We start from the raw sequence: 16,358 nt of genomic DNA on the forward strand, positions 1-16,358 counted from the left end.
GTCCATGCGTGCCCAAAAGGTAGATCCCCAAATGTTGTAGAACTGCAACTCCCATGATTCTTTGCATGCCTTTAGAATGACAAATTAATTAGTGGGGTAATAGCTGCTTGATCCAAGGAGACATCTGACTGCTATTTTGGGGTCAAGAAGGAATTTTTTTCTGGTTTGTTGCAAAATTGGAAGCGCTTCAGACTAGGTTTTTTGCCTTCTTTTGGATCAACAGCAAAACATATGTGTAATGAAGGCTGAACTTGATGGACGCAAGTCTCTTTTCAGCTATGTAACTATGTAAAGCAGAATGAAAGCTGTAGTTTTAAAACATCTGGTGATCTGCCTTGTGGGTGCCCCTGGCTTAGATGATCATGCATGGAATTATATGCATTTCATAAGGACAAGCATCATGTATATTTTTTTTGGCATAGTTAACATTAATTTTTCAAGCGTTTTTGTTGCCTCGACCCTCTTCATTTTCTGTAGTAATGTAAAATATTGTGTTTTCAGATAAATATTTTTTACATCTCACAGAGAGCACACCTGTAGTGGCTGTCAGATTGAATGTTGCTTAAGTACTCAACACTGCTTTTTTTTGGAGGCTCCCTGTTCTGTTAATAAATATATATGTAATGAATATATGAAAAATGCCACCCTAGAATGACTGCATTTAGTAGAGCTCCTAAGAGCATCTGTAAATACAGAATTGGAATGCTTGAGAATAAGACATTTTAGAATGCTCCATTGTAGACAGGAACAGAGGCTGGTAGGACATTTCCATCCAGAGGTATTGATTCATACACCCATAATAAAACGTGCTTGCAGTTGATTAGACTGTATGAACTGTATTTACAAGTACACTTCTGCCTGTCCTTTAACTTGTGACTTGAGGAATACAGATCTGACAAATACAGCATTATTTTCATATTTTGAATTTCATGAACGTATAATGTATTTTGGACCAATCCTAATCTGGTTTCTGTTTCTTCTCTAGACGTAATATGCATCAAATAACAGGTGGACTGGGAGAGCCTGGTACCATTCGATGGCCATTGGCATGTACCCTGGCATTGTCTTGGATCATGGTTTATTTTTCCATCTGGAAAGGCGTAGAATGGACAGGAAAGGTGCCGTATGGAAATTCAATTTAAGTTTGTAGAAGGCAGTTCAGTCAGTGTTCCCTCAGTCTGGGGCTGTCAAATTATTCTCATAAAATGTACTTTCTATTTCCTTTAATTCACTCTGCTGCTAGATTTTAATCCCATCTAGTATTTTATATAAAAGGACAACAATCAGCTTTTTTATTTTTTTATTTTTCATTAAAAGTATATTTAATCTTATGTCTTAGGTAGTATATTGACATGTATGCTTAGCTAGCTTACTTAAAGATCTAACCTGTAAAATGTTGCTCATACCAACACAAACATTGTGCTTAAATATTAAATGCCACATCTTGTATTGCCTATGGAAGTGTTATATACCTTGCTACCACTGTTTGTTAATTTTGTGCACAACAAAAAAAAATGGTGAAATGTTTTTATTTGTTTTAAAGTTTATTGAATAAAATGTAACTATTGATTTTGTTATGCTGAATATTGATTATTTTGAATACATTTCACTATTTATTTGTCAGAGTAGCCATGTTGGGTCACATTCTACTATAATTTGACCATCTGCTACTCAACCTAACTTGTAAGGTTGAGCAGCTGATGGTCAGTTAACCGTAGAGTTTTAAAAAATAATAAAATTAAACTTTCTAAAAAAATGAAAAACAACTAACAAAAATCAATATAGATAAATAAAAAAATAATTGTGTCATTAAATGCAATAAACTTTAAAAAAAAAGTGATGTGAAAATGTAATGACCGTTGACTTTTAATCCTTTCAGATTGCTTTTACCTTTAACTTCCGCCCCACCTTGTTTTTCTATCTTTCATCACTTTTCCATGTTTCTTTTTCAGGTTGTGTATTTCTCGGCAACATATCCCTACTTCATGCTTGTGATACTATTTTTTCGGGGGATTACTCTTCCTGGCGCAATTGATGGCATTCGTTTCTATATCACTCCAGACTTCAGCAAATTGTCAGAATCTGAGGTGACATGAGCAATCCAGCACAACCATCAAGAGGGCATTTTGGGTTCTGAATAGCAGAGGCCTATTAGGCATACTTGTTTACCCTTCTATGGGTGTTACATGCTGCTCTAATCCTATCCACTAAACTCAGCCTTTTTTTTTGTCCCCATTACATTGTACCCTAATCAGGGAATATGATGACCCAAAACTCGGAACAGCCATTGTTCTTAGCTGTGCAAAATAAAGCAGCTCTGGGCACAGAGGAGACATACAATGCAGACTTTTATTTGTAAGCGTAACGCGTAAAGCCATGGCATATACTGTGTGCCCAGACCAACTTTATTTTTCATAATTGATATGAGGCCACCTCTGTCTGTGTGACACCAAGTAATAAACCTAGGAATTAAGAGTTTGTTCGTAGCTGTGCTTCATTAAGGCTTTATTTTTCTTAGAATTGTATTTGACAGTTTTCTTGCAATGTTTAAAAGCCTGGTTTAAAACTCTTTAAATCTTTATGTGAAATCACACATAAGAGATATATACATACATATATTTACAATGTCTTGCTTGCTTGTAGATCACCATGCCAGAGCAGGTTCATGCTCTATTAAATGTGAGTAAAACACATATCGCTACTCAATTTGCAAGCTATTTATTATACATATTACGCTATTGGATGTTTCCTTTTATGTCTCCACATACTGCACTTTATTTAGGAAATACCATCACTACTGCTGAACACACATCCTTAGACAGGGATTGTACTGTCCACGCTTGTGGCGAAACCAACCTCGCCACTGGGCATTGGAGAAGCCTGTTTGCCTGCCTCCTGCCTGCTGACTATGGCCCCTGGGAGATTTGGCCCTTTAAATACAGTATTTGGGCATATTGTATTTTATTATGCTGCTGCTGGCCCTTAAAGAACCATCTGGGGACATACTGTGACTTTTGGGAACAATGCCCCTTTAAGACTATGGCCCCTGGAAGATATTGCCTGTTAAAGACTATTTTAGCAGATTGGATTTGAAAAGACTTACTGCCCCTGCTAAATTGTATTGGAGCAGTTCTGCAGCTTTAAATTGGCACTTCGGATGCAGCCGAATACCCCCGTATCGCAGAGAACCCAAGCGACGAAAACCTCAAGCACCCAGAACCATCAGGGCCTAACCAAGATGGCGGCTCAGCGACAGACTAAGACAAGGCACACACTCACCAAGCCGCCCAAGCATATCCAAGAATTCTATAACTAGATCTGTACCTACCTCTGGACGAAGCTGTGTGCACGGAGACAACTCTTCAGACAGGCAATAAGAGATGTGGAGGCATGGATCCGCCCAGCTACCAGGCGCAGTCTGCGGGAAAATCTCACCTGCGACTATGGAGCAGCATCCCGAACGAAATGGAGCCATAAAACTACAAGACGGGAAACGGCGCCATGCTCCCCAGGCAGCCCTATTCCTGTTCCCGGGCCTCAAAGCAGCACTATTCCTGTTCCCGTGGGATCGGCCGCTTCCCCCGGACCACAGGTCCCGCTCTGGCATAGGCCGCATGGCCGGTTTCAGCCTTTCTTCGGCACTCCGGTGCCGGGTTGGCATCGTTTTAAAGCTTATGTCGTCCCGTGCCCTTTGCTGGTCACCGTGTGTCGTTAGCGCTGTCGGATCCCTCAGTAGCTCCGCTCTTTGGTCTGATTTAGCAGGAGCTCTGAGATTATGCGGACGGCCATCTTGGCTATCAGGCCCCGCCCCCCTCTCTTTTTCTTTTTGAGTGATCTACAAACAAACAAGACCTTTTTAATATATGTAGGTATATATGCTTGTGTGTGATTTCACGAAAAAAATTAAAGGTTCTAAAGATCGGGTTATCTATTTTCTGTTTCTGTCTATTTTGTGTCTTCCGAAGGTTGGGACATACTTGTGTGATAAACTGCAGCCTTTATCCATCTTTTAAATACGTAGTGAGCACCTATACCCTATATCTGGTTTAAAACTCTGTTTGAATTCCAGTCCTGATTTTCTTAAGTCATAGGTAACCTACATACAAATAGCATGAAAACATTCTTACACCCATGTGTAACTGATTGCATTATGTCCATATTTCCCCCAGGTGTGGATGGATGCTGCCACACAAATCTTCTTTTCCTATGGATTGGGTCTTGGGTCACTGGTTGCTCTTGGAAGTTACAACTCTTTCCATAACAACGTTTACAGGTCTGATATTTGATAATAGGCATTGTTTGTGTATGTTGTGTTTATTGTTGTATGTTTTTTTTTTTCACACCCAATCATTGATCTCTGTGTCGAGCAGGGACTCCATTATCGTATGTGGAATAAACTCATTTACAAGCATGTTTGCTGGATTTGTAATTTTCTCCATTGTTGGATTCATGTCACAAATTACCAAAAAACCCATCCAGGAATTGGCAGCATCAGGTAAGCAAAATTGCTTGGAAATGTTCATTCTCCCCCATCCCTTGTCATATTACCCACACCAAGGCTATCTTAATTGACCCAAGAACAAAAATGAGAATTGCAAGTGTTTTCTGAAAGTCAGAAGGACCATTACTAAATGTGCTGCCTATTAAGGAGGACATCAGGTTCAATTACATTTACTTTTTATAAAGTAACACATGTACAGAATTTCAAATATACATTTGAAAGTTTTGTTTTTTACTTTTCTAAGAAGTGTAGAATAATTACAGCAGACACGGTGCTACCATTAGTTTGCCCTCCCTCTCCTGTATCTCCCTTCAACTCCTATTATTTGCTTTCTGTAAAATTCAGAATTCCATGCAGCAATAAAAACCAAAAAGCTAAGTACAATATATTTTTGCATTGATGGAATCTGTATTTCAATGTGTTTTGAGTCTTATAGGTCCAGGGCTGGCATTCTTGGCATATCCACAAGCAGTTACTCAACTACCCATGTCTCCTGTCTGGTCTATTCTCTTTTTCTCCATGTTGGTGATGCTGGGACTTGATAGCCAGGTACTATCTTCATGATTAATAACCATATAATGTATGTAGAATTTCTTACCAAAATGTTAGTTAAAAAATTGCCTGTTAGTACTTACATCATTGAACAGCTTTTACATTTTTTTAGTTTTGAACACTTTTATTGTCATGAGTTAAGAAGAAATAATAAGCAGGACAGTCACATATGTCATATTATAAAATAGTAGAGTTGAGACCAATGACTTATGTATCCTACATGACATTTTTGTGAAAAAAGGAAACATAAATAAATAAAAAGAACATTATAACATATAATCAAAAGAGAACTAGGTATGCTTATTTTTACAAATCATGTGTTCGAAGGTATAGTAAATAAGGTCTACAGCTTTGGTACAGAAAAGTTGAAGCAACATCAGGGGCGATAAATCTGGATTGCTCAGTTTCAAGAGGTTTGTATTATTACCCTGGTTGGCTACCAGTTTGTAAATTCAAACAAGAATTTAATTTTGGATTGAATAGAGCTATCCAGTTAGTTAAAATAAGATGAGAAATATATTTTTTGTTTAATGAGGCTTTAATGAGGCCATGTGGAATAGGAAGACATTTTTCATGTGGAACAGTGATAGTGGATAAGTGTAACGAGTATATACCCCTACACGCAGGATCCAGCCAAACAGAAGACAGCACAGAGGAAAGATACGTCTACCGGACCTTAGAGTGGCCGGACTCGACGTAATAGGAGAAGTACAGAGTCAGGAACGATCCGAGGTCAAGGGCACAAAGAGACAGCGTAAACGAGAACTAGCCGGGGTCTGGTACACAGGAATCAGCAAGCCGGCAAACAGTACAGACAAGGATAAAGCGAAAACGAAGTCAGAATACAAAGCCAAGGTCAAATACGGAGAAACACAACTGAACACAACAAGCACTAAAGGGAACTGTAGCAGAAACCACGATAGGGCAAGGAACTAAGGGAAAAGGGTGAGTATAAGTAGCCTTCAAACTAATGTGATTGGCTCCTGTCACTTCCACACCCCCAACAGGTAAGTGTATGGGGTGATTGGCATGACAGGAGCCAATGGGAGCCTTTTTGCAATTTAGGCTCCCACTGTCTCTTTAAGAGCGCGCCCGAGACTCGCGGCGCGCTCTTAGCTGCAGGCGGGACACGTGACCGCATCTCGCGGTCACTGCCCGTCTTCCCGCTAGGAGAGTCGGATGAGCCGCGCGCGGTTCGTGCAGCCGCAGGACCGCGCGCAGCTTGAAGAGTGGACCGCGGCCGGCCCCCGGATAAGGTAAGTAACGCTACAGTACCCCCCCCTGAGGACACGCCCTCCGGGCGGGCAGGACCAGGCCTGGCAGGAAAACGCGAATGGAAAGAACGTACAAGGCGGGGAGCATGAACAGCATCCGCAGAAATCCAACTGCGCTCCTCAGGCCCATAACCCTTCCAATGTACCAAGTACTGAAGCCGACCCCTAAGGAAACGAGAGTCAATAACAGCAGACACTTCGAACTCCTCATGACCCTCCACAGAGACAGGAGGGGGAGGGGGAGTATGCCGGGTATAGCGGTTGCGTACGTAAGGCTTCAACAACGAGGTGTGAAATACATTAGGTATACGCAGATTCTTAGGCAGACCCAAGGCATAAGAAACGGGATTAACCTTATGTATAATGCGATAAGGACCAATGAAGCGGGGAGCCAATTTCATAGAAGGCACCCGGAGGCGAATATTCCGTGTGGAAAGCAAAACCCTGTCCCCCACAACATAGGAAGGAGCCGTTCTGCGATGCTTGTCAGCCTGAGCCTTCTGGCGGGCAGCAGAGTCCACCAAAGAACGCTGAACCTGCTCCCAAGTATTACGCAAACCAGCCAAATGCTCATCCAGAACTGGCATGCCCTGTGAGGAGAATGCAGCCGGAAGAACCACGGGATGCTGGCCATAGACAACGTAAAAAGGGCTTTTGCCGGAAGAATCATGAGTGGCGTTATTCCGAGCAAATTCAGCCCAAGGAAGCAGGTCAGACCAATTGTCCTGATGGTGAGACACAAAACAACGGAGGTACTGCTCCAGAGACTGGTTGGCACGTTCAGCAGCTCCATTAGACCGGGGATGGTAAGCGGAAGAAAACGAGAGAGAAATACCCATCTCCGAACAAAAGGCTTTCCAGAACCTTGAAATAAATTGGCTACCCCTATCGGATACAATAGATAAGGGAATACCATGTAATCGAAACACTTCTCTAGTGAAGATAAGAGCCAGTTCCTTGGAAGTGGGCAACTTGCGAAGAGACACAAAGTGAGCCATTTTGGAAAACCGATCTACTATCATTAGGATGACTGTGTTACCATTCGAAGGGGGTAATTCAACAATAAAATCCATTGATAGATTAGACCAAGGTCTCTCGGGAACGGGTAACGGATGCAACAGCCCACAAGGAACTCTACGAGAGGATTTCATACATGCACAAGTAGTACAAGCACTTATATAGTCAGTAACAACCTTATGTAAGGTATCCCACCAGAAATACCGAGAAACGGCTGACACCGTCTTGGAAATACCAGGATGTCCAGCAGTCTTCATATCATGATACAGTGACAGAATATCCCGTCTCTCGGGAACGTCAACGAACAATTTATCATTAGGCCTCTCGCTAGGTGCCATGCTTTGTTTCGCTTGTATGGCCTGCAAGAGGGACGAGGAAATAGACAATATAGTAGTTGCTATTATCCTGTCTGGGGGAATGACAGGAGTGACATCAATCTCCTGTTTGTCAATAGTCTCGAACTGTCTGGACAGAGCGTCTGCTTTAGTGTTCCGATCACCTGGCCTATAGGTGATTATATAATTAAAATGAGACAAGAACAGTGACCACCTAGCCTGCCTGGAAGACAATCTTTTAGCTTCGCTAAGGTAGGATAGGTTCTTATGATCCGTAAATATGAGGATAGGATCCTTAGTGCCCTCTAACAAATGTCTCCATTCTTTGAGTGCTAAAATGATAGCAAGGAGTTCGCGATTACCCACATCATAATTCCTTTCTGCTTTGGACATTTGTTTAGAAAAGAAGCCATGAGGATGCAATGGCTTGTCAGGAGACTCTCTTTGGGATAAGACAGCACCTACCCCTATATCGGAAGCATCAACCTCAAGTATATATGGCAATGAGGGGACAGGATGCTGTAAAATAGGTGCAGAGGCGAACGTAGTCTTAAGAAAGTCAAAAGCCTGAAGTGCCTCGGTAGACCAGGCACGTGTATTGCCATCCTTTTTAGTCATACGAGTAATAGGTGCTACGATAGACGAAAAACCTTTGATAAAACGTCTATAATAATTAGAGAAACCCAGAAAACGCTGGATGGCTTTCAGACCTTGCGGCAGAGGCCATTCTATGACCGCAGCGAGCTTCTGGGGATCCATCCGAAAACCCTTAGCGGAAATCAAATACCCTAAAAACTGGACCTCAGATTGGTCGAATAGACATTTTTCTACTTTGCAATAAAGACCATTAGCAAGAAGGGTCTTCAGAACTGTCGTAACATGTCTGTGATGAGTGTGTAAGTCTGTAGAATATATTAAAATGTCATCCAAGTACACAATAACAAATGAGTGAATAAAGTCCCTTAAGACATCATTAATAAATTCTTGGAATACTGCTGGGGCATTGCAAAGCCCAAATGGCATGACGGTATACTCATAATGACCTGACCTAGTGTTAAAGGCTGTCTTCCATTCGTGGTCCTTTTTTATACGTATCAAATTGTATGCTCCTCTAAGATCTAATTTGGTGAATACCGTAGCATGTTTGAGCCTGTCAAACAATTCTGTTATTAATGGTATAGGGTAAGCATTTTTGATGGTGATTTTATTAAGACCTCTATAATCAATGCAAGGTCTTAAATCACCTTCTTTCTTTGATACAAAGAAGAACCCCGCTCCAGCCAGAGAAGAGGATCTCCTAATAAATCCCTTGTCTAATGATTCTTTAATGTACTCCTCCATGACACGGTTTTCTTGAACCGATAGAGGGTACACCCTGCCCTTGGGAGGTATAGTGCCAGGCAACAAGTCAATAGCACAATCGTAGGGTCTGTGAGGCGGTAATTTGTCAGCCTCTCTTTTATCAAAGACAGTCTTTAAAGATAAATACTGAGAGGGTATAGTCGTAGACAAAGGAGGAATGGTAGGAACATTAATAGAATTCACAGGCGTGACTTCAATAGTACATGACTCATGGCAGGCTTCACTCCATTATTTTATCTGCCCTGTCTCCCAGTCAAAAATGGGATTGTGGGCACGTAACCATGGATACCCTAACACCAACTGTGAAGAGGGAGAGGTGATGACCTGGAACCGTATGGTTTCATATTGTAGAACCCCTGTGTACATGTGTAGCGGTGCAGTCTCGTGAGTAACAACTGGAGATATCAATGGTCTACCATCTATGGCCTCAACGGCCAAGGGTATCTCCTTCTCCCTGATGGGAATATTGTTTTTCTTTACAAAACCAGAGTCTATAAAATTCTCAGCTGCCCCAGAGTCAACCAGGGCGTATATATTTTCAACTATACAACTCTCTCCCATATGTAAAGAAACAGGGAGAAGCAGTCGGTTAGGAGGCAATGTAGGAGATTTAGAAATCACACCCAAGGCCAGTCCCCTATAAGGTCTTAGGTGCGAGAGTTTTCCGGGAGCAAAGGACACTCCTTTACCATATGGTCTCTCTTACCACAATATAGGCAGAGTCCCTCCCTTCTCCTATGTAATTTTTCATTATCAGAGAGTTTGGCAACCCCTAATTGCATGGGTTCCTCTTCAGATACTTTTACACTCTCCGGTGTATAAACTCTGGGGTGAATAGGTGTAACAAAACGTCTATTCCTGTTCTTGGTATAGAGCCTGTCACGAATCCTATTATCTATATCGATTAGGTAGTCAATAAGGTCCTCTAAGGCAATAGGAAGCTCCTTAGCTGCTACCTCATCCAATATAGAGTCTGATAAGCCTTCCATGAAGGCAGTAGTTAACCCATTATTGGTCCAATCTACCTGTGAGGCAAGGGTACGAAACTGAATAGCGTAATCAGCCACAGACCTAGAACCCTGTTTAACCCTCATTAATGCTCTTGCGGCATTCTTAGACCTTTTCATAGTGTCAAAAGTTCTGCGAAAAGCTGTAAGGAAACTGTGAAAGTCATGCACCATAGGTCCATTAGCCTCCCAAATAGGGTTTTCCCATTCAAGTGCTTTGTCGGTAAGTTGGTGCATAAAGAACCCAACTTTAGACCTCTCTGTGGGAAATGAACGTGGATACATCTCAAAATGAAACTCTATTTGGTTAATGAACCCTCTGCATGTCTTAGAATCCCCTCCATACCTAGGAGGAGGCGTTAAATGGGCCGTAGCATTAGACACAGTCGATACTTCAGGAAGCAGAGGTGTAGGAGGGTTAGGTGCGGTTGAAGGAATGGTTCTAGCTAAGAGTGTCTGGAGAGCCTGAGCTATCTGATCCATACGGTGATCCTGCTCTACAAATCTAGCCTCATGGGACGCCATCTATTGAACTAAATCTGCGGGGTCCATGGCCCTATCGTAATGTAACGAGTATATACCCCTACACGCAGGATCCAGCCAAACAGAAGACAGCACAGAGGAAAGATACGTCTACCGGACCTTAGAGTGGCCGGACTCGACGTAATAGGAGAAGTACAGAGTCAGGAACGATCCGAGGTCAAGGGCACAAAGAGACAGCGTAAACGAGAACTAGCCGGGGTCTGGTACACAGGAATCAGCAAGCCGGCAAACAGTACAGACAAGGATAAAGCGAAAACGAAGTCAGAATACAAAGCCAAGGTCAAATATGGAGAAACACAACTGAACACAACAAGCACTAAAGGGAACTGTAGCAGAAACCACGATAGGGCAAGGAACTAAGGGAAAAGGGTGAGTATAAGTAGCCTTCAAACTAATGTGATTGGCTCCTGTCACTTCCACACCCCCAACAGGTAAGTGTATGGGGTGATTGGCATGACAGGAGCCAATGGGAGCCTTTTTGCAATTTAGGCTCCCACTGTCTCTTTAAGAGCGCGCCCGAGACTCGCGGCGCGCTCTTAGCTGCAGGCGGGACACGTGACCGCATCTCGCGGTCACTGCCCGTCTTCCCGCTAGGAGAGTCGGATGAGCCGCGCGCGGCTCGTGCAGCCGCAGGACCGCGCGCAGCTTGAAGAGAGGACCGCGGCCGGCCCCCGGATAAGGTAAGTAACGCTACAATAAGTAGTAGTCAATGGAGTATATTCGAAGCAAGGTCTAGTTACCAGTGGGGTACCTCAGGGATCTGATATTTCAGAAGGTCTTGATTGTAAGGTATGTCTTTTTGCTGATGATACTAAAATTTGCAACAGGGTTGATGTTCCAGAAGGGATAAGCCAAATGGCAAATGATTTAGGTAAATTAGAAAAATGGTCAGAGCTGTGGCAACTGACATTTAATTTATATAAATGCAAGATAATGCATCTTGGGCATAAAAACTCAAGGGCGGAGTATAACATATTTGATACCCTACTAACCTCAACATCTGAGGAAAGGGATTTCGGAGTAATTATTTCTGATGACTTAAAGGTAGGCAGACAATGTAATAGAGCAGCAGAAAATGCTAGCAGAATGCTTGGTTGTATAGGGAGAGGTATTAGCAGTAGAAAGAGGGAAGTGCTCATGCCATTGTATCTCCACAAGGATATTGTTACTTTGGAAAGAGTTCAGAGAAGGGCTACTATGCTGATTCATGGATTGCAGGATAAAACTTACAAGGAAAGGTTAAAGGATCTTAACATGTATAGCTTGGAAGAAAGACGAGACAGGGGGGATATGATAGAAACATTTAAATACATAAAGGGTATCAACACAGTAAAGGAGGAGACTATATTTAAAAGAAGAAAAACTACCACAACAAGAGGACATCGTCTTAAATTAGCGGGACAAAGGTTTAAAAATAATATCAGAAAGTATTACTTTACTGAGAGGGTAGTGGATGCATGGAATATCCTTCCAGCTGAAGTGGTAGAGGTTAACACAGTGAGGGAGTTTAAGAATGCGTAGGATAGGCATAAGGCTATTCTAGATATAAGATAAGGCCAGGGACTAATGAAAGTATTTAGAAAATTGGGCAGACTAGATGAACCGAATGGTTCTTAAATGCCATCACATTCTATGTTTCTATGTCATATGGCATAGATACTGCGTTATTATTAGGGAGGTCTGGCATGAACAAAGTGTCAGAGATGGAGGGGCTTGACTGTGCAGAACAAACATCCTCTAGGCGTATATCTGGTGTTTTTGAGAGAGACATGGAATTTTTGGTATTGGTTTTGCCAGATTTGACAAACCTCTACATTGTAGAAGAAAGATAGACAATTCCTTTAGACAATAGAAACATCTACATATTTTATCAGTAAACTTAACCTTTTTTTAACCAAGAAAATCACATTATTTCATGTAGAGGCTTTTCTGGAGAGGGGGTAGACCCAGTGGTGTATCTTGGTTTTGTGCTGCCCTAGGCAGGACAAAACTCAGACACCCCCCCGCGCGTGCGCCACCCCCACCCAACCCTTCCCCCCTGCCCCGCCTTCTAAATACACACACATTCACTGACAGATACGCATACACTAGCTAACAGACACACACAGTCAGACACACACAGTCGGACACACACACACACACTAACAAACACACACAGTCGGACACACACTAACAAACACACACAGTCGGACACACACACTAACAGACACACACAGTGAGACACACACACTAACAAACACACACACACTAACAAACACACACAGTCAGACACACACACTAACAAACACACACAGTCGGACACACACACACTAACAGACACACACAGTGAGACACACACACTAACAAACACACACAGTCTGACACACACACTAACAAACACACACAGTCGGACACACACACACTAACAGACACACACAGTGAGACACACACACTAACAAACACACACAGTCGGACACACACTAACAGACACACACACTAACAGACACACTGTCGGACACACAGTCAGACACACACAGTCAGACACACACACACACACTAACACACACAGTCACAGACACACACACAGTCACAGACACACACACTAACAGACACACACATACACACTAACTCACACACTAACAGACACACACACACTAACAGACACACACACACACTATCAGACACACACAGTCAGAGACACACACACACTCACATTAACACATTTAATTTTTTTTTTTACTCCCCCCCCCCCCTACCTTTGGGAATGCTGGGGGTGGGGGAGTTCTCCCATTCCCTGGTGGTCCAGTGGCTGCAGGACGGCACTGGCGGGCAGGATGGGCGGCCGATGAGGGAGCTCTTCCCCTGAGCTCTCTGCTGAGCTCCCTCGCGCGCCGCCCGCAGAGTGAGGCTGGGAGGCGGAGCCGGAATATGACGTCATATTCCGGCTCCCAGTCTCACTCTGCGGGCGGCGCGCGAGGGAGCTCAGCAGAGAGCTCAGGGGAAGAGCTCCCTCGCCGGCCGCCCAGCAACCAGCCCAGCATGTCTGTTAGCCGCAAGGCTAACAAGACATTTGCCTCGGGCATTTGGGGGCGGCATTTTTTGCCGCCCCCTGGAAAATGCCGCCCAAGGCAAATGCCTTGTTTGCCTCGCGGCTAATACGCCCCTGGGTAGACCAGTCATAGAGGTACAAATTAAGTCAGGAAAAGTCCCAGGTCTGATTTTGGCACCCTTTCATTGTTAATCTCGAGTCTCCTATAATACTGAGAAAGAAAAAAAACCATCTCCAATTGCATAATTTCTGACAGTGCAACTTTAAAGGGACTCTATCGGCACCCAGACCAATTCCTCTCAGTGAAGAGATCTGGGTGCCATGTGCCCCCCTATTTTAAGCTTGTAGTTGAAACCATTGCCGTTCTGCAGGAACGGCAATGTTTTCATTACAGGCTAACCTGTCGTTAGAGGTACTTCCACAAAATAGTGGAGTAAAGCTCATGACTGGCATACTCTGGTATTCTGCTGCACATGCGCAATAGCCACCCTACTGCTTTCCTATGGGAAAGCATTGGATTGGCTCAAATCACTGATGATCTCAACAACAGAGGTGAACCCAGCTGCGGAAACCAATGTTGTAAGGGAGAAAAGGTAAGTAAAACTCAGAGACACTAGAGTATTTGGAATATACAATGTTGCTTTAATGCACCATATTTGGAGCTAATTATGCAGAACAATGTTGTATTGTATGTGGTGAGTATTGCTGAGAGTGTGAGTGCAGGTTTAATGCTGCAAGTGTATCGTTCAGTTTTGTTGCAAGCAAATCAGCAAAAAGTTCCCTTTAGTTGAAGGGGACAGATTTGGTGGTCCCAAACGGACAGATAAGATGTGACAAACACTCATATTGAGCACTGTCACAATTCCCTAGTGTCCACAAATGCAGAACATGGACTGTCCTGTCAAATGTAAGACTTGTTTTATAACTTGTGCAGAGCTCAGGAAGGTTGTAAAGGCTGAGAGGTATCATCACTGAAGTACATTAAACTGATGGGGAGGTGTTATGTTTTGTTTTTGGCATATTTTATAGTCCATGTCTCTGTTGATATTCCCTGTTTAATTTGGGGTGTATTAAAGAACAAAGAAGCATATATTTTTTAAGAGAGAATTTGTTAAAGGCACTGAATATTCTTAAAGGACCACTATAGGCACCCAGACCACTTCAGCTTAATTAAGTGGTCTGGGTGCCAGGTCCATCTAGGATTAACCCTGCCGGCTGTAAACATAGCAGTTTCAGAGAAACTGCTATGTTTACATTAGGGTTAATCCAGCCTCTAGTGGCTGTCTCATTGACAGCCGCTAGAGGCGCTTCCGTCCGTCCGGCGCTTGCGTCCATAGGAAAGCATTGAGAATGCTTTCTTATGGACTGACTGAATGCGCGCGCAGCTCTTGCCACGCATGCAGATTCAGCCGATGACGTCAGAAGGAGGAGGAGAGTCCCCAGCACCGAGGGAGCCCGGCGCTGGAGAAAGGTAAGCGTTTAACCTTCCTCCCCCTAGAGCCTGGCGGGAGTGGGTCCATGAGGGTGGGGGGGGACCTATTAATACTGTAGTGCCAGGAAAACGAGTTTGCTTTCCTGGCACTATAGTGGTCCTTCAAAAGGTAACTGTCACTTCTTGTCACTGTCATTTTTTGTTTTTAATATTGTTTACTTATAACTATATTTAGCAATTATTTATTTGTGAGGTGTGAAAAATACAAGTAAAGTAGAAATCCACACCTCTCTATCTTGCAACTGGATGTCTCCATCTTAGTTCTCTGTCAGTTATTGTTCTAAGCTCTATCCTTTGCATCTGATCATCATCAGAGCTTTGCTCTGTCTTATCTGAACTGGATTTTGATGGAATTTGCTAAATCTCTAATATAAATCTGAAAGTTCCCTCTGGTTCTCAAATCCACTGTCACTTTCTCTCCCTTCGCTCTCCTGTGCTGTGTATTTTTCTTCTATTTCTGTTTTACTACTCTAGTCTCCCCTAATCTACAGCTGAGGGTTCAGTATATTCCTATTATGCTAAAAATCAGACTGAGGGAAGTTATGACACTTTGTGTACTCATACTGCTTACGAATTAGATGTTTAATGTATCTCTAACCATCTAACTTTAATATAAAATAAAAAAAGAAAGAAATATACATGTAAAAGAAAATGGAGCATCTCATGAAAAAAGGTTAAGACAAGTTTTAGGTGACTTACCATTTTATTCAATAGTTTAAATTCCAGATAATTGCCAGTTACTCTTTGAAAACTTCCTGGTTATATATATAATGTGTTGACCACATCCTTTGATAATGTGATAGATATGAAGGTCATGTTTAAAAGAAATGTTACTTGTTCTGACTATTCTAGTTCTGCACTGTGGAAGGGTTTATTACTGCGCTGGTGGACGAGTATCCACAACTACTGAGGAGTCGGAAGAAAATCTTCATTGCGGCTGTCTGCTTCATCTCATTTATAGTTGGCTTCTCCAACATTACTCAGGTTTGTGTGTAAAATGTAACACTTTAGTTAGAACTTTAACATAAAACACATTAAAGGAAAACGACTTCCTAATAATACCTTCTTCTCAATTAAGTTGCTATGAGGGCAGGAGTGCCTGGGCCCTTCTTACATTTTGAGTTAAATTGTTTTAAATGGTTTAACCTTCAACTTGGTCCCCTGGCAGCATTGCCTCATCTATCTTTCCTACAGCCACCAAACAGGTCAGGAAGGTGCCTCAGCAGCCGATGATAGCTGTCAGCTTG

At 42.7% G+C, this 16,358-nt stretch overlaps 1 protein-coding gene across 2 annotated transcripts in view; it reads left to right on the forward strand.

The window, feature by feature from the left end:
• The window catches only part of LOC134602634 (sodium- and chloride-dependent GABA transporter 1-like), a 60,665-nt gene that overhangs the window by 40,193 nt on the left and 4,114 nt on the right, over positions 1-16,358 (forward strand). For both annotated transcript variants that reach the window (XM_063447727.1, XM_063447726.1), the window contains exons 6-11: positions 986-1,118; positions 1,953-2,087; positions 4,170-4,273; positions 4,371-4,495; positions 4,938-5,050; positions 15,964-16,095. In XM_063447727.1, the coding sequence (XP_063303797.1) occupies positions 986-1,118; positions 1,953-2,087; positions 4,170-4,273; positions 4,371-4,495; positions 4,938-5,050; positions 15,964-16,095 (742 nt within the window). The remainder of the gene's footprint in view (positions 1-985; positions 1,119-1,952; positions 2,088-4,169; positions 4,274-4,370; positions 4,496-4,937; positions 5,051-15,963; positions 16,096-16,358) is intronic.

Source organism: Pelobates fuscus, chromosome 3 (assembly GCF_036172605.1).
Source record: "Pelobates fuscus isolate aPelFus1 chromosome 3, aPelFus1.pri, whole genome shotgun sequence".
Classification (NCBI taxonomy): Eukaryota; Metazoa; Chordata; class Amphibia; order Anura; family Pelobatidae; genus Pelobates; species Pelobates fuscus.